A 24,799-nucleotide genomic window follows, 5' to 3' on the forward strand; every position below is an offset into this window, starting at 1 on the left:
ACCACTGATATAAAGCATTAGAATACATACCATAGATAGCATAACACTTTTACTTACCAGCCAGCATTAACCATGATTTTATTACTTTTCCAGTTCTTGGATGATTGGGATTCAGGAAAGAATGGACTACATTGAGAAAAAAGTAGATCAGTTGATCAAACAGTTTCCTGATCGTGGAGAATCTACCTCAAACAAGGAACATCTAGCCACTTCCTTAGAAGATTACTTAAAGAAGGTATATCTCCATGATATATGTATAGCAATAATATATTACAAATTACTAAAATGATGTATTCAAAGATGTTTATAAACTTATTCCAAGTTCTCAATAAACCTACACATACGTAATTTTAATTCTTTTTCTCACAAGCATACACGCAATGGAAAGGTTTACAGCAGTATAGGAAAGTGGGTTGGATATGTTCACTGCCTTGAATTACCAGTAAAAAAGAATAAATTTGCATGATTTCATTTCCCGAGGTTGGACAAGTCAAATTTTCCCTTCCTCACCTCTTCAGGGCTGATTCTTCTTTTCAGTATTGGCAAATCTCAAAAGGAGCAGCTGTACTTCAAAAGGGAGGGAAGAGAATTGGACAGGGTTAAATGAGGAAAGCTTTTCCCTCCCTCAACATGCAATGGTTTTATTTTTTCCCCCATACCTGGTAGGATGATAAGAAAGCTACTCTCCATCATCTCTATTCATGACTGGCATAATACTGCTTTTGTCAGAGAATTAAAATTTGTCAATGATACTTTAAGCACCAAAGAACCTGATATTAGTAGAGTCATTAAAAACAGTCTTAAGTTAAACATATCAGAATGAGCTCTGTCACTGGCTGCAAGCCATCACCAACAGAGGACAAAGACATTGTATTTTGATTTTCTTGACCAATGATCTCAAATAGAATGGCTTAAAAACTACTCCCAGAGCATATAGTAGGCAGGCGTTTTAGTTAATTGATAGCACTAAGACCACACAGTCTGGAACTAAGCAGATCTGGGTATTTTATGCCCCCCGGGCCACATCTGGATCTTTGGCTGTCCCGGTGTGGCCCATGTGAGGTCAATTGGAAATTAGAAATCAAATGTAAATAAATGTGCCACAGGGTGCAGGAGAGGAAGCCGAGTGAGGTGCAGCTCTGCACAGTCACCATGTGCTCCTTCGGTCAATTGGCAACCATGAGAGGGCAAGGAGAGAAACGCCTTTTTGTACCTGTGCACTGCTAGTCTCTTGGCTGGAACAACCTGAGGAGTTGAGGTGACAGAGTTTGAGGACATCAAATCAGGTAACATTGGTTCAGCCGTCCACAACAATCCAGTTTCTCATGTCTCCCCTTGGGAAAATTAATGGCCTTGCCTTGAAGTTTTCTTTAATGAACCTCACAAAATAAAATGTGATGCTCAAATCAACTCTAGCACTTGTTAGCACTTGAAATAAGCAATAGAAAAGGATTAAGAACGATTAAGTTTTTAAAAATGGCCTGGTTTAAGAAAAAGAGACATAAGTCAAATTAGACTATGCTAATGCAGTTATTTATATATTTCCATATTTTCTACCCTTCCTTACACTTTATGCAATATCCGAATACTGTTGCTACCTTGCCTTTGGTTCTTTACGCCCATCACTCATTTCCAGTAACTTGTAAATTCCATCCAGTCATGATTTTCTAGCTTTTTTCCATTTCCCCTTGACCTTCACATTGTTTGTTTTGCAACTGTATCCTCATTCATTCTACATGACCTACCCTTCTTGTACTTCGTTCATGCTGATCACTTACTTTTGTCCTCAGTTCACATTCTCTTTATCTTTCATCATAAATGTTCAATCATGCTTTCAGATTTATATTAATTCATTTGCCATGTATTTGTGCAAGCAGATTTATCTACATATCTAGACTATGTATTTAAAATGGGTACTGATAGGCACACACCTGTCAAACCGTACCATTCTCATTTATCCTTGGTTTTCTAAATGTTCCACTCACCTTTTCTTTGCTCTCTTGTCTTATCAATTCATGTCATCTAGTAGATTTTTTTGTTGTTGACTGCATTAATTTGAAATATTATAGTATTTTTCCCGAAATAACTCATAAAGGATATTTCAATTATCACTATTCACTAGAGCATACTATCCAACTATCACTAATGTTCATACATTCATGTGCATTCACAACAATCTAGATGACAGAAATTAATACTTTCTGACCTTTACTTGAATCTGTTTCATTCATATGTAACATTTCTTTTCTGCATGCATTCGTCAATACCACTCCACAAGATCAAAACATTTTCATTTTAATATGATACATCCTTATTCATTTTCCTTAGTGCTACAGATGTTCATCATAACTACTTTACTTCCTGTTATTCCATTTGTTAGTTCTTCTTATACTATATATCACAGTCTTCCATACATCCCCATCTTTGAGGGGAATGGGTAGTTCGAAAATGTGAAATATGTATAAAAATAATAAAAAATACAATATAGTTGTGACCAAATTGATCCATATTTATAGATTAGATTACCAGTTTCAGTCTTACAACAGCTCATTCAGGATTCCCTGCCAATTGCCAATATGCCACAAATGCAACTGGATGCAATTTTGCCACAATCATGCTCACATTATTCTATGGAATTTGTAATCTGGAGACTGCTTTGCAAACCAGTTTACAGTTAATTGCATTCTATCAATTGGAAGAGGAATATGCAATTTACTTGCTCACACTCAATACACTTTGTGCTTGTGCGAGCAAAGCGTGATCGGAGCTGCCGTCTTTCTGTAAATATTGGTGGGGGTGTGTGGAGTGCTAGCTTTGTTGCTGTAAGCGGGTTGATTGGCTGTGTTGTTACATCTTGATTAGTTGATGGAGTTGATGTATACAGATTAGTCGGCTGTTTCATAACATCCTGTGTGGCTGAGGTACTAGCTGTAGTCTTATCCTTAGTCCTGTGCTGCAACATCCTGAGAGGTTGGCTGCATTGTAACATCCTGAGCCTTTGCATTGTAACCTCCTGAGTTCTGTGATGTAATGTCCTAAGCAGATGGCTGTGATGTAACATCCCGGGCTTTGGTTTGGCTCCAAGTTTGTGGTCTGGCCATTTGTTCATGGCATGTGTCAGTTTGCTTTGTGTGGGGGTTGGAGGGGGGGTAAAGCACTTGGTGATGCCGCCGTGGTTTGGCTTCTGGATGGTGGTTGCATTTCGTCTATGGGATGGGTCTGTATATTTATAGAAAGACGGCAACTCCAATCACACTTTGCTTACACAAGCATGAAGCCGAAGGCACCAGCCTGAAGATGGCGAGTGGGACCTCGTCGAAACATTGCCAAGATACTTTCAATCTTACATGGGAAAAGACCCGAATACGCCAAGACCTGCATACCTGTACCTGTGAAAATCTACGAAAACATACATACATACATACATACATACATACATACATACATACATACATATATATGTGTTTGTGTGTGTTTGTATATAAAATTATAAATTATATATATAATTTGTGTTTATGTATGTGTATGTGTGTATATGTGTATGTGTGTATATGTGTATGTATGTATGTATGTATGTATGTATGTATGTATCATATCTGAAATCATAATACTACAGAATTTTAAATGAATTTTATATAAAAAAAGAAGGCAGCTTTCCAAAAAGATGAGCCATTCTAGAATATTACAGTGTTTTCCCGAAAATAAGACAGGGTCTTACTTTCTTTTGACCCCTGAAATAAGCACTTGGCTTTATTTTTGGAGAAGTCTTATTATTTTTGAGGTGCAGAAGGCAGCAAGCGTGGTCACCTCATGGCTGCTGCTATGTTGCAATATTTTCAGGGAGGGCTTATTTGGGGGGGGCGGACTTATTTTAGCACATGCACTCAAAAGCCCAATTGTGCTTATTATCCCGGGAGATCTTATTTTCGGGGAAACAGGGTACTCACCTTCATAATTGTATAAATTGCTTCCCCTTAACTAATAATATAGCAAATATTATAATCAGAATACTGATAAGGAAAACTTAAGGAATAAGATACCACACTCATAAGACTATATTGTTTTAAAAGATATTAAGGGAATTGTGTTCTTGTAAGCTGTCTCACTTTACAATTCCCTACTGTTGAAATACTTCTACGTGGTTTTCAGCTGTTATTAATATCTGTTTAAATATAAAGGCATCAAGAAAGATTCAAAACATTGGTCCAGTACTCTTGGCTGCAGTAAATCCTGGATCTTCTGCTCCTGAATCAGAAGAAGTCCTGAAAAAATATTTAGAGCTGGCGAATCAAACCAAGGTCAGGTCTGATGCATTTGTTTTAATGTCATCGTTTTCAATGATGAAATCATATGTTCATACTATGGGATTTTCTTACAATTTTTCAAAAGCTGTTATTTCAGTACTACCACTGCGCTTTTATTTAGGTTGGTTTTAAACTTATTACACCATAAAATAAGATGAAGCACACTTTGCTTTAAAAAAAACCATTTTAATGCATTTCTCTAAGTTTTGCTAGACATTATATGCGTATACATATAAAACTAAAGAAAATCCTACTATTCAGCATGGAAATATTTTCTGTGCATATCAGCAAGTGTCAATGATGTTTGTAGAAGGAGATGGGGGGAGTCAAGGCCATAACCACATGATTGAAGCTCTCCCCATTTTTAGGTATGTTACACATGCAATAAATGGATGAGAAATAGGGCTTCAATTATATGCTCATGGCCATCATCTTGACCTCTTTTTTACTCCTGCCTTTGTCTCCATGGACACTCCTGGAAACAGTCCTTCATAGAGCCTTCATTCTAAAAGATCTTCTAAAAGATCTTCCAACCTTTTTATAGGATCATAAAAGAGCTTTGTGGGCTTTTCAATCTGTTGGCAAAGTGCTCAATAAATAGCTTATCAGAAGGTCACAATTTCTTTCTTTTTTTTTTAATTGATCAATCTTGCATGGCAAAGTTGGAGCAAGATAAAAAAAAAAATCATGCCAAACTTTGCTTCTCACTTTTTCTGGTGCAACCGGCTTTGATCTCACTTTCTTTGTGTGAACCCATGGCAGGCAGTTGCACATTTTCTGAACCCCCATGATCCATAAATTAACATTTAATTATTAAAGATAAGCATTATTTTTGCATAATTCTTGCCACAACTGAATCATTGAGTTGAATTCATCAGCTGAAGCCTGAGAATTTTTTTTGAGGGGAGGAAAGGATAATTTTGGCTTCAGTGTGGAAATCATAGTGGGACATACCGACAAACCTTCAATAATATAATGTAATACTCATTTGTGTTTGATAACTAATAAATGAGGAAGCTGTTTAATTGTCAAAATGTTAATGCACTTATTTTTCTCTGTTATACATTGCAGGAGATGGCCAATGAAGTAGAATTGGCTGTAAGAATTTGTAAGGAAATGGGAGAATTAGAAACCACTGAAATAGCAGTGTTTTCAAACAAAACTAAGCTTTTAAATGAAGAACTGACAACATTGAACAGAAATCTTTCCTTAAAACTCAAAATCTTGAAGCCCTATGTAGCCTTCTTAAAGTCATCAGATGAGGTACTTAAACATATTTTGTGGAAAAAAATTATGATTGGAAAGATAGCTACCGTACATTTGGTGACATCTTTAAATATAATGGAATAATGTTCAGAATAATGTTGCACCCTTCCCCGCTTGATATTGATATGTGCAAAGACTGAGTGAGAAAACTGTAGATTCTTCCATGTTAGTTTGACATAAAGAAATGACTTGCAGTCTGCTGGCTGAAGCACTGAATTGATAATTATTTTTTGTGGTGGCTGTTGCAGTGCTCACTGGCATGGGAGAAAGTGGTCTCCTATAAAGCTTGTGGAAGCCCATTCAAGGATAAAAAAATATATGTTGGAAGAATGTTGTAGCATATTTTAGTTCCTCTTCATTAGATAGAATTAGATTAAATATTGAATTAAAGATAAAGGGCAATTTAAAATAAAGGTGAAATTGCTCAAGTGATGTAGCACAGAGGTCCCCAATCCCTGATCTGCTGGCCATTTGGAACCAAGCTGTGGAAGTGATGGGTGAGTGTCTGTGTGAAGCTTCATTTGTGAAAGCAATGCACGCATGCATGGAAAACCATCCTGTCTCTCCCCCACTGCCACTGCTGTCACTTCCACTGGTCTACTGAGACAGAAAGATTGGAGGCCACTGATCAAGCATATAACTTCCTCCTAATTCCCTTTTCAGAAAGGGCAACATTATGTAAGAGCATTCAGTGTCAAACTATGATCCCAAATAATTATCTCATAATTATTTGGAAACATCATCCAGCGCATTACTCACTCAGCAAAAGTCACTGAAAGTGTGCCTTCGCTAACACCTCCTTACAGGAAAGGAACTTGTGACTTTTTAGATGTTGCTGGATTTCAGTGCTCATTACAACCAGACAATACGGACAATAGTTTAGGATGCTGAAAGTGATAAAACTACAGCAGACGATTGCAGGTTTTCATTCCCTGTTTTCACAGTGCCAGAGCAAATGGTGAAGTACTTGTATTTATCAAGAGTAAGAGACCATCTAAAACCTCTTAAAGAAACAGAATAAATTTAGTAAGGTATCCTTTCAGGTTTTCCAATTTTATTTGCAATATATTTAACAAAACATTTTTTAAAAAAAAATTACTAAGTTCTTGCCTTAGCTTTTTTGAAGTCTTATTTACTGCAGGGAAGAACTTCAAGGATTCTGTAGGTGCACTTCAATAGCCTAGAGAATGTCCATCATAAATGTTCAGAAGAGAATAGTCGGATTGATTCATGTCTATCCTTTTAGGTTGGAAATGATGCCCAGAAGCTGAAAGAATTCTATATAAGCGAGCCCGCAGAAGACATTGAAGCTAAACATGAGGCCTTGCTGCAATCAGCTGATGCCCAGTGGCATTTGGTTTTGAAGAAGATTCTTTCCACTCAAGATATGGGTCAAGACTTTTTAAATTTAGTAAAAATGGTGAGGCAATTTCTGATGATTTATAGATAGCAATGTTTATTTCCCCACATTCTTTCTGAACTAATCCTGTATGTTTGGGGAAAGCCACAGTGAGTTTAATTAGAGATACCTTCTAAGGTAAAGTTAAGCAAGTCATTTAGGGTATATATAGAAATACATAGCAACCCCATCTAGATTGTGATCATGATATACATAGTTCCATGAGTCAAATCTTCTCTCAAGCATCCTGTTTAACATTTGGATGGACACCAATGGAAGGTTTGGACTCTTTTTCTTTTATTCCCAAATAATGTGCTGATTTTAAGAACCAAGGGACCTGAGAGGAAGTATTAAAGCCTCATTATTTCTGCATGGTGGTTTTTAAAAATGATGTAATTCCTTTTCAGTAAAGATAAAAAGGGAGTCAGTTGAATGATGCATATTACATACATTTAGTCAGTGGTGGGATTCATTTTTTTTACTACCAGTTCTGGGTGTTGCTTGGTGGGGTCATGTGACTGAGTGGGCGTGGCCAACCTGACATCACTCGTGGCAAGATGAGGCGGCACCTTGTTGTGAGTGACATCAAATTGGCCACGCCCTCTCAGCTGCATGGTCCAACCAAGCCATGCCCTCAGAACCAGCAGAAAAGGCAGCTCTTGCAGCCTGCCCTTTATGGTCCGTCCCCCCCCGGCGTCCAAGTACCTTAAAAGGGACACCACAGTCCAGCTGCCTTCAGAGCAATTCCGCTGCCGTGCCATCCCTCTGGTGCAGCACAGAGGTGGGTTCCTACCAGTTCGCACCTATTCGGTAGAACCGGTTCGTCAAATCTACCGAACCGGTTAGAAGAGGTTCCACCAGTGGACCCGGAAAGCAGGCCACACCTACAGAAGAGCTTCCAAAATTTTTTGAAACCCACCACTGGTCCTTGGATATGATTATTCTACACTATCATGCTCATATTTATAAAGCTCAGTGCCTCTGTGAAAGGTAAGGATGACTACTGCGTTTGTGGTGCAATCAGAACATTGCGTGTGTTGAAGTTGTTTTAACGCAAACCAAAGATGCCTTTTAAAAAACAAGTTTACATCATATTCTTATGCATGCCAGTGCTGTGTGTGAGGTAATTTAAGGTGGTTCTGACAAGTGTCGTCGGCATCTTCATATCCAGTCACATGGGCGGCAAGCCACTCCCATCCAGTCACATGGATGGCAAGCCACTCCCACAAAGGAGGCCACACCCACAGAGTAGGTTCGAACAATTTTTGAAACCCACCACTGGTGCAGCACTTCTAGGAAAATGTATAGAATTGCATGAGGTGGGACTGAGAGAAATCTTTGCCCCTTCTTGATGCCACCATAAAGATGCCAAAAATAGTTTGCTTTCTGTCCCTGTCAGAAAAAAAAATTATAAATTCTGTCTGGAACAGGTGAATAACAATCTAATAATGAATGTGGAAAATGTTGTTCAAGTAACGGAACGTACCCTTGATATTCTGAACAAAGAAAAAGAAGAATTAACCGAGCTTTGGGCAAGATGGAAACTTAGCATGAATCAAGTGCAATCAATCAAGCAACAATGTGGAAAATTCAATGAGCAATTTAAAAATGTAAGTAAAATCTACATAATATTTATTCCTACCTCTCTGTTTGGTAAAATGGAATTGCCACTTGTTTTAATTTTGTTTTTGGCAGATCATAACACCATGTCTTAAGAAATTGGTTCTCCTGCACTATATTCAAGAGATTTGAAAGCGTAATAGCTGAACTGTCTAGACATTTTTGCTAACAATAGTGCATTTTTCAAAATGAAGAATTTTCTCTAGCAATTTTAGGGAAACATGAAATGCCAGCACGAAATCCTTCCTGGAGGGTACATGCAAAGAAAACATGCAGTGTGACAATCAAAGTACAAAGAATGTCCCAAACGCCAAGAGGTGATCACAAGGGGTCGAAGAGTCAACCACATAATCAAAGCTCTGTGTGTCAGAATGCATTTTGATAGCACAGTTCAGACACCCTTGCATCAGGGGTGGATTGCTGCTGGTTTTACTACCAGTTTGCAACCCATGTGCAATGCGCATGCACAGAACAATTTACAGTGAACTGTGCACGTGCAGTTACTTAAATTCAAAATGACGGCAGCCCAGCAGCAGTGAGGGAACCAGTTTGGGGGCATGGCAGGCCTGGATCACTGCCGGTTCTGCTACCCAGGCCTGAATTCCACTATCGGTTCGGCCAAACTGGGCCAAACTGGGAGCGACCCACCTCTGCCTTGCATATATCTTTATATCAAAAAATAAAAGGCATTGTTGATGGCATCTAATACTCAATCATTTCTCCTATAATTTCTAAATTTCTCTGGAATTTTGCAGCAAAGTTTGATTCCTTACATTTTATTTGTTGGTGTATTTAAGATAGCTTGGCAAACGAATTCTCTTGACTTAACAAATCTTATTCTAGCCTATGTTTTTGTAGGATAGTTCAGTAAAAGGGTTTTTAAAATGTCAGGAAACACAGTATTGTCAGATGAAAAGTAGATTCAGGAGCTGAGAAAGATTAAAACAACATATTTTTCTCCTTTAGCTCTTGATGCCAATTTCAGTTCCATTTTGGATTTGGCTAGTAGCATTTAGCTGAAACTTTATGTTTAAAGAAGATATGAATTATTTGTTGACAATAATTCATATCTTCTGGTCCGCTCTAGTCCTCAAAAATAAAATATAAAAGATATATGAATAGGCATTAATCTAACATACTTTATAGCATTTTTACTATACCATATGCAAGCTTTTCTTCCCTTAAAACTGGTCTCTTCTTATTTTAAAAAAAACAAATTTTGAAATATGCATTTACAAATTGTTTTCTGGTGCATTACAGACAACACAACGCTTAGTCGTTCTTCAAGAAGGACTCAGATCTACTCTGGCACTTGATCTTGGAAGTAATCTTTCAGTACTTATGGAATTACAAAATAAGTTTAATGAAATTAAGCCACAGTTTCAGGTAAGAACGTCAGCTAAGAATGCTGAAAAGTTGTGTTCTATTTGTTTCTGTAGATAGTGAGAAATATGCCTTTTACATCTTTAAAAATCCTAAAGCCGTGATGGTGGACCTATGGCACATGTGCCAGAGGTGGCACACAGCGCCCTCTCTGATGGCACATGAGCCGTTGCCCCACTTCAGCTCTGCCACACATGCGCAGGTGCCTCCCGCTGGTCAACTGGTCTTCGGGTCTCGGCTGCACATGCAGGAGGGATAGGGCATGTGCGGGGGGTGTCGTGCATTGCATTTTGGAGGTTTGGGCATGGGCATACTTGCACACACATGCACGCTTTGGGCACTCCGAAAAAGGTTAGCCATCGCTGTCCTAAGGTGATTCAAACATGCCATACTGAATGAAAAGCCATATATTTAAAACCAAAATTTAGGAGTGGAATTAATGCGTTTACTTTTTCAGAACAAGGGGAAAGTAACAGTTCAAACAAAATGAACAGAGATTTGCTTGGCTTAAATGTAAATGTGTTTTCCTTTGAGGTTTTAATATTTTTATTGTACCTAATTCATTAGCAACTCAATGCTGAGGTGGAATACACATTAAAATTATCAGAGCAGCTGGGCTTGAAAGGAGCTCCTGACGTGGAAAAATCTGAGAAAATAAGTGAGCTCATTCATCTCCATAAGGAGATAAAGGAAATGATGGCAAAATACGATGAAGTTTTCAACAAGACAGTCAAATTCCACAAAGTCAGAGAAGAGGTAAGTGTGGTTGTTTTTATTTTCATGAACCCCTTGATTTCACTGTCCCATTCACCCAGTAATGGGATTCAGCCAGTTTGCACCTATTTGGGAGAACCGGTTTTTGGAAGAAATCTCATTTTTGTTTTTTTCCACTTTACAGGGCTAATCCTGTAGGGAAGGCAGGAAGGAAATATTCTGAGGTTGTTTCTAGCCTAATCTTTATTGCCCTGTTTACAGAAACTGCTTCTCCGGTTAACCCTTTTTACATTGTAACAGCTAAGGCGAAGCGCCCATCGACGTGACATTGAGTTGGCCACACCCGCCCAGCCACATGACCACCGAGCCCTGCCTACCTAGCTGGTTATTAGGGCAGAGAACTGGTTGTTAAATTATTTGAATCCCACCACTGCATTCATCCATGTGTATTTTCTTTTACTGGGCTATAAATACCATTTTAAAAGAAGCAGTTGTTAGGCAATAACTATGCTAAAGTATTTGGGTGGCCAAATTCTGGATTTAGAGTCAAAACTGTTTTCAACAACCTGAATGTTCTACGAAAGTAAAACTAAAAGATGAAAGGCTAGATGTTAATGAAATATATCTATAATTTTCCCAGCTTGAAGGTCTCATAAAATCAGGAGGACTGGAGATCCTACAAATGAAAGATGTGCAAAGTGACACTTCCCATGCTAAGATCCACCTGACTAACGCTCAGGAGAAGCATGTGCATATCAGGCACCTGTATAAACTGGCACTTTCGCTTGGAATGGATATACTCTCAACCGTAAAACATTCTGTAAGTAAATACTAGAGCAAGTCTAGAATGGGGGAAATCAGCACTTTCACTTGGAGGGGATATACTCTCCACAGTAATACATGCTGTAAGTAAAAATATCAGAGCAAATCCAAAATGGGGGGAAAGGGAGCAATTATCCAGGACAAGCTACTTTTTTTCTTACATCAGTCATGGACTATGAATTTGCAACAGTGCCAGAAGTACAACTGAACCTTTTGCCAATCACATTTTTTTCCACATTGTGGGAGTACATTGAATGACTACTAGTATTATTGTCTTCTTTATGTATCACTTAACTGTATGTAACTTTATTTGACACAAATGATAACTGGCTATAGTGAATGCTGTTAATTAGAACTCAGCTTAGTGAAGAAGAAGTTAATATTGATAAAGGGCTTCACAAGTTGAGGTGATACCTATCAGTCTTTTATTAGTTCTGGGTAGATTTGTATCCCCCTCCCCTCCTTAAGCAGAGTGTACATAGTTTTGAGTAAAGGTTAAAGGCAGAACTTTCTTTTGTAATGTGAAGTATCTTTGACCAGTTTTAGCTTAGTCCATCAACTGCAATCTCTTTTAGGGCAATTCCACATTACAACTTAAAGGGCTTGTCTCTCCTGATATTCCAAGCCAACTTCAGAAATCCCGGTCTGAATTGCAGTGGGTTGTCAGTGTGCAATCCAGATTGAGAATGGTCTGATAACCAGCCTCTACTACAGTCATTGCTAGACCCGATTGATGGTTCCTGTTATAGCCTCGTAAGTCCTCGGACTTACAAATGACTGCTCGGCAGCAGCCAGGCGCACCTTAGCCAATCAGGCGCGCCTGCGAGTTGCCGGGCTGTCATACGCGAGGCTATTGGCTCATCCGTCTGACAGCTCCATATAAAAAGCTGTCAGACGGAGGAGAGGTGCCGGTCTACCATCTGTATTCGTTCTTGCCTGTAATAAAGAGTTAGTTAAGGTTACCTCAGACGCCTCTGCTTTTTCCTTCCGCCGATCTAACAGTTCCCACCATCTCTTGCAGGAAAGGCAAACCTTACTTCCTGGCCCCAAAATGGACCAGTGAATGTCATTGCCTGTTAGGGCTGTTCCTTTCTCACTAGTCACCATGACTTTGCTTTCCCAAACGTTTGCCAATATGTACAACTTCATTCTCCCTTTCCACATTATCTCCTTTGACATCAATACAGACCCCGTTAATCCCCCCCTTTTTTCTCCTTATAAGAACAATAAAGTTATTGCTACAATAATGAAAGCAGTAGGAAAAAATGATTATTATTTTTTGATGTTGTTCCGGTATTCCTCTGTAGATCCATGGAAGGATTGATAGTTCAGCTTCATAGAAATAAAGTAGTAACTTACCTAGTACACTACTTAAGGGTGTTGAAATAAATTAAGGTAAGGGAAACGCTGGAGTACTATGGGCAGTGCTGATGCAGAAACATTGTCTCAAAATATCTCATGGACTTCCTACTTTGCCCCATCTATTGTCGTCCTCTCCTTAAAACTTTTGATTAAATATCTTCATTTTGACAATGGAGGTAGATGGTTTCACAATAGGAACATAGTATTTGCCATTGTTCTCGCCAGAAATATTCTGACAAAAAGCAGATCATTCTTCCTTTATATAATTAATTGGATTTATTTGCTTTTTGAGCTTGACTGGTGACAGCTTATGTTGTATTTTATTGATCTGTTGTTGGCTTATTTTATGTTTTCCTTTTGATTACTGCTGCTTCTGCATTGATTGTGCTTATTCTTTTCTTCCAGTTTTGGGGAGATTGTCCCCCAAAAGTAGTTTCTTACCCTGTAAAAGATGAATAGATAAAATAAATCAACTTGATTGAAAAGAGTTTCAGAGTCATTTATCTGAATGCGCCTTAACCACTAATTCAGCTCAGCGATAGAACCTCTGTTCATTTACATTACAAGAAACAGCACATTCTGTGAAATAAGTAGATTTTTTTTCTGTGGTTTAACCCAAGCTTTATATCTTGCATATCCTATGTTGACAGGTATAGAACTCAAATTTATATTTCCATATCTTGGAAATATTAGAATTAGAGTACCATGCTCTTGAAAAACAATACTTTTCACCACACAATATTTTTCATTATTACTGTCACTGTTTATAGACAATGGCTTGTTGTTTCTGCATAATTTATATATTTCGTTTCAGAATTCCTTTAATATTTCTGTAAAGAACTTACAGCAACAACTGGATACCATGGAGTCTGACAGCATTAAATGGGACTCCAAAGCTGAAAAGTATGAGGAAGAGCTGTCACATGTCCTCCATTTCTGCATGACAAGGGACGAGATACATGAGGTGTGGTGAAAAGAAGTCATTAAATAACCGCAACTATTGTGTCCTTTGTCTTCTTGTTTTACTCTTCACTAATGTCCTTGCATTCCATTTTGTTTAAGCTTTTTAAGGGAACACTAATTCACAAACCGTTGTAGAGATATTTGTGCCTCTCTAATTAAAGCCTTTGCTAGCGACTGAATTACTGGAGATTGAAAAGCAGAATGCACAGCTTCACTTGAGTCAATCTTTGTATGTAAAATAGATTAGCTATATAGACTGTAGATTGGATTGCGACAGTTGTTTTTCTTCACTCATGTTTAAAATGTCCTCTGCATCTAATTAAAGCACAACAGTGCAAACTAAATGTGCCTTCTCAAAAACTGAATTCATCACAAGCAGGAGCAATTTTTTCCCTTCCTGTGACCTGGAGTCCATGTGAGGTCTGGAATCAGGGGTGGGTTTCAACTGGTTCGCGGCGGTCCCCGTGAACCGGTTGGTCGGCGAACCCGGAAGTACGTAACTTCTGGGAATGGCGAAGGGCCCACCTGCCCGCCCGCGCTCCTTACCGGTCTTTGAAGGCTTCTGCGCTTCCACGCAGGCGCATGGCACATACAGCGCCTGCGCGATTCTCCGCGAGCAGCTGGATGGCACATACAGTGCCTGCGCGAGTCTCCGCGAGCAGCTGGAGCATCGCGCAGGCACTAAGACGCATGCATGAACTGCACGCGTGCACGAGGACGCCGCCGGCCCCGTTCCAACCGAACCGGTTGGAACGGGATTAGCAACCCACCCCTGTCTGGAATGCATGTCAGAGGAAGGAATTGAATTAGAATTCTTATTGTGCAAATTGACTGTTGCTAGTGCAGTTTTGTACTCCACCAGTCGGGGTATTCTAAAATAAACGTTTTCTTTAATCTGAAATTTATGTCTTTCATAGTAGTTATGTTCAGAAGCACTCAAAATCACGATCCACTCCCCACCCATAAATTTGAAATAATACATTCCGGTGTCTTGTTCTTATTTGAGTCAGTGACAATAGGATTAAAATGATGATTGATGGAAACTCATCTGACATCCCTCAGCTCCTTTGTGCAACATAAATATAGCTATTACTTCCTGACAAATAGAGTTAAATGCATAGACAGCTCCCCCAGCATATTTAAATGGCTTGTCATTTCTTAATATGGTGAATTCTTAATCTTAAGAATTATTGAAGGATTTTAAAATTCTTAATATATGGTGGCTGAAACCCATAAAAGTGGTTTGGGCACTCTCGTTTTCTTTCCTATTAGAAAAACCCAATGGAGTATCATAAAATACTTCAAAATGTTCCCTTGATTTTAAAAATGTTTCCCCGTGATTCATGGTGAGCTATTATCCAAAAAATACCCATGTAAAGTCACATTGATGTAAGGAATTTGTTTCTGATTGTCTGGATATTCTATATACAGTCTTTGAAACGTGCTTGTGATTCACCATACAATGAGCAAAGCTCTTTACTTTTAAGAGAAGAGAAAATCAATCTTAAGTCTATGCAGACACATTTATGTATCTTCAAACTGTCTTAATTGTGTCCTCCACTGGCATCCTTTTTGATACTCTAGCGATTACGTCTTGTTGATCAGCCTTTTTGTACTTAGCCTGGTGATTTGTACTCAGTAAGACAAAAAAGCAAGGATTTTTATCATTCATTTTCCTCTTAATACCACTTTCCTTGATGAACATGATTGCTCGGGCGTGCTCTGTGAGCTGGGCTCATTTGGAATGTATTGTTTTGATTAGCAAATGTCACCTTAGCACAAGTTCCCCCAGACTCCAAAAGAGTCTCCAACTAGTAACTTCACTCAATGTACAGTTTGAAAGCATTTTTGGTAATCACACTTTCTTTCATAGCTTTGATATTTAATCCTGTACAGTACAGAAAAGCCAACAAACTTGTGTAATTACTATAGAAAGAAATTTATTTATGGATTGCAGTTTAGCTCCGGTGAAGTGTACAATTAAAAATAAACTGACATTTGATGAGATTTAGATAGTGCTTTCCTACTGCATAAATAGCAAGTACAGCATGAAAAGCAGTGACATTATGTTGGCATGATAGTAATGTAATGCTTTTAAAGGCTAGAAGGCCCTATGCTAAGCATAAACTAAATAGAAGTCCATTTAAGTTAGCTTAATATCATTTAAAATTATATTTGGATAGTTTGCTGAAGGCAATTCATCAACATTTATTTGATAATTATGTAATAGTATTCAATTTGATTGGATTATTTTAAAGACACAGATTATTTTAGAAGCACAGAGCAAATCTGCTGATTAGCTCAGTTCAGTTTCATCTGTTTTCAAATGGAAAATATGTTTTAAATGGGGAAAATATGCAACATATTATCTTCAAAGTAGTACTCAGATAAAACAAACCAATTTCTCCCTTCATTTTTGCCCAGTGAAAGCAGTGATTGACTAGTCCTCCAAGGTCAGCGTATTCCTTGGAGTAATACACTGTGTGGCAGATGAGGTAATTTATTACTTCCTTGTGAGTGAATGGGCAGAGATACATATTTGTAGGTGGCCCAGCATTTAAAGGTTGGAGTGTACTGATTATACTAGATTTTAAAACTAATTTTTTGTCCGAAACACATCAACCAACCTAACTTTTATATATGGTTCACATATCCAAAACAACCCTTAAATTTGTTTTTAAAACTGAGTTGACAATGGGTAGTGAGGGCTGAATGTATTTTTCCATTTTAAAACAAATGAAACTGGACTGAAATGAATTAGACTTATTCTATGTTTTTAAAAGGAAGATAATAAAATAATTCAATTTTGGTGTAATGATAAGAAAAATTATTATTCTATCAAGGGAAAAATTATACCTCCACCAAAATGCACAAAGCAAGCTACTGTATATAAACAGGAAGCAAACCCCATACTTACTTGAATTGACAATGTTACCCTGTTTCTCTGAAAATAAGACCTCCCTGGATAATAAGCCCAATTGGGCTTTTGAGCACATGCACTAAAATAAGCCTTCCCCCCAAAATAAGCCCTCCTTGAAAATATTGCAACACAGCAGCAGCCATGAGGTGACCACGCTCACTATCTCCTGCATCTCAAAAATAATAAGACCTCCCCAAAAATAAGGCCAAGTGCTTATTTTGGGTGTCAAAAGAAAATAAGACCCTATCTTATTTTCAGGAAAACACGGGGTACCTAGTTGGATAATTAAATGTCAGCAAATAAAACATCAAACTCAGAGAGCACCAAGAACTCCACAGTTTAAAACACTGAACTCCACATGTTCTTTTTTATTGGAAGATAAATTTATTAATGTTTAGTCTCTGTGTAATGAAAACTAAGAAAAGAAGAACAGTCTGCCTCAGGAAAAGAAATGGTCTTCTTCAGTGGAGATTTTTAAGCAGAAGCTAGACAGCCTCTGCTTGTCGAAATAATATAATTGTAATCTGAATGTTATAATATTATATTGACTTGCACTAGAGAAGTTCCCTGTTCTAAAATACTGTGTCTCTAATTGAATTATATAAACTATATAAACAACTTAAACAGAACAATAAATTATTAATAGAGTTTTTAAGTACAAGAATCTAAGCAAAATACCCCTGTCATTTTACATCTCCATGCTTACTTCAGCAGAGATTAGGCCCATATTTCAAAACCAATTTCAGGCTTGTAGGACATTTTAATGCCATTCTGGATATATGATAGCATGCAATCATAAATCAAAGTTTACATTTCTGCCTGGTATCCAACTTGCATCAATTCTACATCCCAATCACTGCAATGTAGTCTTGTTCAGAACTTGCCATGACAGCATTTTAAAATAACACTTTGAACCAATACTTTTCTCTGTCACCCAGCCCCACCCCACCTCCTTCTTCCATTCCAGAAGTGCCATAGCACTGTGTGCAAATATATTTGAGCATGTATTTTTAAATTACATACTGCATTTGTGATGTTTCAGTGCATGTCTTCCAACAATCAACTTACACACATGTGAAAAAGTTACACTAAAGGGATTCCTTGAAAGCCTTCATCTTGGGGGGAAAAAGAGTAGTACCGTCCGTTTTCTTGTGAAACGAGAAAAATGGTTTATTAAAACAGAGCCCTCAAGAACTGTTCATGATTATTTTCTTCTTCTTGTGTAACAAATTGCAATAATTGCATTACATTATTCCTTGTGTTGTTCCTTCACCTTAAAAATCAGGTTTGCCATAGGTAAGAAAAAATGGGTTTCTAAGGTCAAGGCTAATTAAAATAACCTTTTAATAATATGTGGAATACTTTGTAGTCAATTCAAACACCCAGTTGCCGTCTTGTACTGTCACATCTTCATGTGTTTTTCCTCAGTGAATCAAATGTACTGATGAAGCTGCTATAGTTTCACAAACACTGTGGTGTTATTATACTTAATATTAGTGACTTTCTCAGAAATATCCTACTGAATTCAGTTGGTGTCTCTTTCAATCCTCATTCTTAAAGCAAGACAGTAGTATTAGATGCATGTGAAGATTTTTTACCTACCTTGAATCGGATTGATTGATGATTATGTTTTTGAGTCCTAGGGACAACATAGATTTTCTCCATCATGAGCTTTGGAATTCTCCTTCTCCTAATATGCTTGTGCATTTCTTTCATCTTTGAAGTTTAGATGGATTTATCTATCTATCTATCTATCTATCTATCTGTCTGTCTGTCTATCTATCTATCTATCTATCTATCTATCTATCTATCTATCCATCCATCCATCCATCCATCCATCCATCCATCCATCCATCCATCCATCCATCCATCCACCCACCCACCCACCCACCCACCCACCCACCCACCTACTTACCTACCTACCTACCTACCTACCTATCATCCAACCATGACATATGGATTTGTTAGTAGTTTGATCTATAGTACTCCTAATGTAAACCAATTTTGTCTAATCAGTATTAAGGCATAATGTAAGAAGTCCAATGCTGTGGATTGACATTTGCCACTGTTTTGCATTTAGAAGGAGAAAGGTAAGACATCCCTTTCTGAAACAATAAATTTCTATTTTATGCACTTTCTATCAAAACAAAAAAAGAACTTTAAAATCTTTAATAAGAACAGTGACAACCTGTTAAAAGGAGTTTTTCCCCTTTGCTGATTTGTGGTTCTATATAAGGATTTCCGGTCCTCAACCAAAGAATCATGATTTCACATTTTAAATAGAAAAAAAAATATTTGCCAAATGGAAAATGAATTTCTGACTGGTTCTGGTGTCTATAAGAGAAACTTGCATCTACAGTAGTTCAGCTGATGATAAATGGATTATGGTTATTATATATTCTTACATAAATCGAGAACCTTTAAAGTAAAAGACATTTTACACTTGAAAATGAATGGCTCAAACAAGTCTCACATATGTACCCCTTGTAAAGAATCTTTATTCTGGAACAAAGTAGAAAGAACATACATCAAGCATTTATTAAGCTTTTCCAGGCAATCAGTCAATTTTATCTACAATTATCAGTTATATTCCCTGAAGTTAATGGAGAAACCCAATTGTTGCTGTCTTCCAAAAGTTAAATTGTTCATATACCCATTAAGCAGTTAATAAATCTGGAATTCTATTTTTCTTTTACTATGAGTATTATACTCATAATAATAACTGCAATATTTACAACAGAATTAAGATAGAAATATCAAATCTGGTACAATTTAAGTACTTCCACCATTTCATATGATTTATATTTCTAAGATCACAGATGGGAACACAGTATATATAGTAAAACGATACAGTATATATAGGAAAAGGAAAGAAGAAATTACATAAAAATATAATGCTATAGCAAACCGCTCAAGAATATTTGAACAATGATCTTCTATGAGAAAATAAATTATTTGAATGTTGACTGAACAGACTTACGGTTGCAAGTTGGACATAAATTTGTAATTCCAAAGTTGCAGAATAGTTATTAGAATATGAAGAGCCCCATATATGGGGAATATAACAGAAGAACCTTTTCATCCAGTAAGTGCTATACCAAAATCCAGAAATGAAACATCCAAGCCCGTTTTTCCCTCTCAGGCAGACAATGTTAAGCAAGGATATAGAAAGACTGCAGAGAACATACATATACGAGTTTGCTTCTCTGTTATGGGGAGGTGAATTTGGAAAATCTGACAGCTGCTATTGTGTTGCTGTCTGGTTCCCATAATTCTCTCTGGCCTAAAATGGGGATTGGGTGAACAGCATGCCTCAGTCCTGTCCTCTTGGCTCTTGCTTCAGGACACATCTGCAATGTTGCCGGGTTTTTATTTATTTATTTTATTCTTGTTTAGCATGTTCTTTCTTCCTCTACCCTTTTATCTGGAGCACACTATCCATATTCACTTTTGTTTCTGTTTTTTGTTTGCTAATACCCTCTATTAGCTGTAACCTTTTCACAAAGTGTTATGATGTCACTGCTGTTTGCTATTTTAGTAGCACAAATACTTACCTCCCCAATCATCACTAGCCCAGACTCTTTCTCAGTTCTGCCAGCAGCAAAAATAAATGTCAGCTTAGGAAAGCCTTAATATATGCAAATCAATCTCATAACAATGATAATAATTTAAAGATGTCCCTTTAAAATCCTTAAAAAAGGTGGCTTTCTATTTTTGCATATATTGTAGAAAATGAAACCATGAATTTAGTTTCTTCCTTTAAATTTGGGGTTCTCAACCTGTGATCCGCAGTCCCCTGGAGGGCCATGATGTCATTACAGGGGGTCCACAAAGGCTTGAAGAAATGTTATGATTTAAATTTTGAGTTGTCTTGGGGTCTGTGCTGGAGTGAAATTCAACAGGTTATGGAGAACCGGTAGCTGAAATTTTGAGTAGTTTGGAGAACCAGCAAATATCACCTCTGGGTGGCCCCAGAGCAGGGTGGCAATGGAGATTTTGCAATATCCTTTCCTCAGGAGTGGGGAGGGAATGGGGATTTTGCAGTATCCTTCCCCTGCCATGCCCACCAAGTCACACCCACAGAACCGGTAGTAAAAAAATTGAATTTCACCATTGGTTCCATGGCCACAAAAGGTATTTAAAGAGGGTGAAGAAAAGGTTGAGAACTCTTGCTTTATTTTTTTCCTTTTATAGTTTTATTGGTTTATAATATAACATGCAAAAAGAATATAAAAGCAAATAGGAAAATTAGGGAAGGAAAGGGGCGAGTGAATAGTGGGGGAAAGAAAGAAAAAAAGAAAAAAGGGGGAAAAGGCATTGACTTCCGACTCCTCCGGTGCAGTTGACTAAGGCATTAAGATCTATGCTGAACTTTTTACTTTTTCATAATAATAGAAATGAAAATCCTTGCTTTAAACCAATGAAATACAACTTTGTAATACATTGTTTTTGAGACAATATAGAGCAGCATAATTTTGCTGCAACGGGCCAATGTTCAAAAAGCAATTAATTTCATTCCGAATACCCTCTTATGAAACTCATATTGGTATTACACTGGACAGCCTGCAGCTTAATCACACAGGTTACTAAATGACAACTAACCCCTTGTTACAGTTCAGAAACTAGAGTTGAAATTGCTTGGCTAAAATATCAAAAGCCAGAAGGGGGGACATGTTTATATTTTAAGGCTCTTTTTAAGATGGAAGGAGAATGATATAGAGAAGATACATTCCAGAGGCTGTTTGCAGATGGGGTATAAATCTTATGGAGTGATTTGATCCATTTCTGGTGATCACTGGATGCTTATTGTGTTTAGTCCTTCCTTGTTCCTATGGCAGACATGAAGTTTTGTATAAATAGAGAACTCGTGTTTCCAAATAACGTCATGGCCAAAAGCAGATGTGAAATTTTTGATGAATGTATTTTATTCTCCTTATGTACACTGAGAGCTTATGCACCAAAGACAAATTCCTTGTGTGTCCAATCACACTTGGCCAAAAAACTATTCTATTCTATTCTATTCTATTCTATTCTATTCTATTCTATTCTATTCTATTCTATTCTATTCTATTCTATTGAACTGGATTTGTATTACCAACAATGCTTAACTTCCCCAATGTCTCCTCCGTGTAGCAGAGGATGGCAGGACTCTGTGAAGAGATCCTAACAGAGAACTGTCATGTGGGAGAGTATGCTAATATAGTGCGTAGGTGAGAAAGTCACAGTTTCCTCTTTGGGGAGAAAAAGGGATGGCATTTATGTTTTGGAACAAAATAGACATGGCAAGAGACACTTCTTGCTGGAAATAGATGAGCTCCAGTTGGCTAGAACATCTCTGTATTCATCTCTTGGCTTTCAGTCCCATGTGGGCAGCCTTACAGAAAACTAAAATATCTATTACCACTCAGGCAAAGTTTCAGAACATCTAAAGCAATTCTTCGTTTAAATTGTGGTGCCAGCAACTGGAGTGATGGTAAGGCTGACCAATTAGAAAATACCTCTGTACAAACTATTGTTCTGATGGCATTCAAGGAGAATTGTAGGCCACTTTCATAGCAGAACCCTCTGGCAAATATAACAACTTCACAAGGGAAACTTCATTGCATCCATACTACCAGCAAGTGTATGGAGAAGTCACATGATCATACTGTACAATTTTCATTTTTAAGTGTCTGTTTATGAATTTTATCCACACTCCCCTTTATCAAGCAGTACGTGTGTAATTTGACCAAAAACAATCACACAGTCCCAAAGGGCAGTTTTCATAAGAGTGTCATTTTGCATTATATATTTCCATATCATTTATCTCAGTATTTTTATCACAGTAATTAACTTGCAAATATTGCATCACATTTAACGAATTAGGATTTACATAATATACCTACAGTACACACATAGGTGATTGCCACACATTACAAAATACCAGAAATCCATGCAGTAAATGGTTTAGAATTCAGTCTCAACCACTGACTTAAGCTGCATTTATCTCTGCAAAGGTATGTCTGTGTGCATCTATTACTGTCAAAATTGCGTTTTAAAACGAAGTTATTTATTTTTTCTTCAGCTCAGAGAATCCTTTAAAGATCTCAGAAAGAAATTCAACAATATGAAATTCAACTACAGCAAGAAAACGGAAAAAGCACGAAATCTGAAGACTCTAAGAATTCAAATTCAGCAAATTGATGCTTTTTCTGAAAAATATCAGGTAATATTTATAGCAGTTAAGGCACAGAATGCATGCATTAGGTTTATTCTGAATGCACGCAGATGTCTGGAGCAATCTATCAAACATTTCTTCCATTTGCAGCTGATGTAATAGAACACCAAAGGTCACATCATTTTCTTTTAATAATTGACTTAGGATATGTTGTGCTTGTGCGTTTTAAAGCTAGAAACCAACTCTACTTTCTCAGTCTGCTTTTCTTGTTCATAATACAGCATCATTATTGTAATTTCTAAATAAACATAAGCATATTTTCACATGAACAAACATTAAAATGCCTGCAAAAAATCTACCAAACACATGTAAGATCTCATCTGCCAAAATGATTGAGGATGCAATGCAACAATGCCTGGACTTTGTCTTCACTCGGTATTATAAAAAATGGGATTCCATAGACTGTTACAAACTGCACACTGAAATGGTGCAGTTTCTTTTATTTTCCTTTGCTCTCCAGTAATCTTGCTAATCTTGCTAATATTACACAGCATAAACATGGATCTTAAGCATGAACATTTAATAACATGGATCTTAAATTGTTCTTATGCTCTATGGAACAGGTACTGAGAAACAAGTTAGAGACTCTAAAGAAGAAAGTTTTAGATTCTCTATCAACTCAACCAAGTGACAAAGCCGAATTTATTTCTGCGTCAGTCAATGAATTAGAGAAACAGCTGACTGGATTTGGGAAGATTATGGAAGATTACAAGAAAAATTTGGAACTGATGGAACATTTGCAAGAAATGATGGAAGAGGTATAACAAAAAAAAAAAAATCAAATGTCCTTTAGCTAGGATAAAGTGCCAGTTCTGAGATTTAGGAAACAAATGTAGATTCAATATGTCTGTCATCTATCAGCTCATGGATTTAATTTGCAAAAAGATGCTTAAATGAATATAGTTATGCATTGTTTAAAGACTAGGTTCTTCTTACTTTACTTAAATATGCAGACTAGCCTGTGTACTATATATGTTTTCCTGAACTACTTTATAATAGTAAAGTAATTGCAGGCAAAGAAAAACGAAACCCACAAGTTCCCATTCCATCTTCCTTTACTTAAAATGTATATTTGGGCACAAAAAATGCTATTAGAATGCAAATGAGGAAGAATATTAGAATGTATTTCATACTGAATAATATAGATAATGAAAACTGCCAACATACATACAGTAGTTGGTTGTGCAACTTGGTAACCCCATCCCAGTGAACTGATAGTTGGATTATCAGAGCATTTGGCATTCAGGTATTGGTGAGAAATGCCAGTTAGCTCTGCAATATAGTTACAATAGGCCTGTAGACAAAAGGTACATCTGGTATGTATTACTAAAACCTGACTGAGTAGTGGTGCCATATTAGAAATCTACCCAGTGTAAAATCTACGCAGGTAGATTTAGCCTCATGGACTAGGTAACACTTTTACCATGAGAGTTTATCAGTGACCAGAGTCAGTGTCATCACAGTAGTGGGATTTGAATGCCTACATACTAGTTCAAGGCATAGGAGTGCTGTTGGGTTTAGTTGGACCAGGAGTTCAGGACTTCTATGGCAACTATGGGCTTGTCTCAATAAATCTTGGACTTGACGGATATATATGTGTTAGACATTGCTTTCACTTTGAAATAGTTGTTACGTGATCTGGATATGGAAAGTATGACCATCATCCTTTTCTCATGGTCAAATCCAGAGGTGGTATTCTGCTGGTTCGCACCAGTTTGGGCAAACCAATAGTGGCGGTGGCACAAAGCTCCACTCACCCACCCAGATGTCATCAAGGACCTACTGCGCATGCACAGTAGCTCCCGCTTCCGAACCGGTAGTGAAGATAA

General features: G+C 37.4%; 1 protein-coding gene across 1 annotated transcript in view; it reads left to right on the forward strand.

Moving 5' to 3' along the window:
- The window catches only part of LOC116508921 (coiled-coil domain-containing protein 141-like), a 129,174-nt gene that overhangs the window by 87,067 nt on the left and 17,308 nt on the right, over window positions 1-24,799 (forward strand). Inside the window, exons 9-19 of the mRNA XM_032217797.1 lie at window positions 94-235; window positions 4,179-4,298; window positions 5,376-5,567; window positions 6,817-6,990; window positions 8,400-8,579; window positions 9,850-9,975; window positions 10,540-10,728; window positions 11,327-11,506; window positions 13,685-13,834; window positions 22,818-22,958; window positions 23,534-23,728. Of these exons, the coding sequence (XP_032073688.1) occupies window positions 94-235; window positions 4,179-4,298; window positions 5,376-5,567; window positions 6,817-6,990; window positions 8,400-8,579; window positions 9,850-9,975; window positions 10,540-10,728; window positions 11,327-11,506; window positions 13,685-13,834; window positions 22,818-22,958; window positions 23,534-23,728 (1,789 nt within the window). The remainder of the gene's footprint in view (window positions 1-93; window positions 236-4,178; window positions 4,299-5,375; window positions 5,568-6,816; window positions 6,991-8,399; window positions 8,580-9,849; window positions 9,976-10,539; window positions 10,729-11,326; window positions 11,507-13,684; window positions 13,835-22,817; window positions 22,959-23,533; window positions 23,729-24,799) is intronic.

This window comes from Thamnophis elegans, chromosome 1, assembly GCF_009769535.1.
Source record: "Thamnophis elegans isolate rThaEle1 chromosome 1, rThaEle1.pri, whole genome shotgun sequence".
Classification (NCBI taxonomy): Eukaryota; Metazoa; Chordata; class Lepidosauria; order Squamata; family Colubridae; genus Thamnophis; species Thamnophis elegans.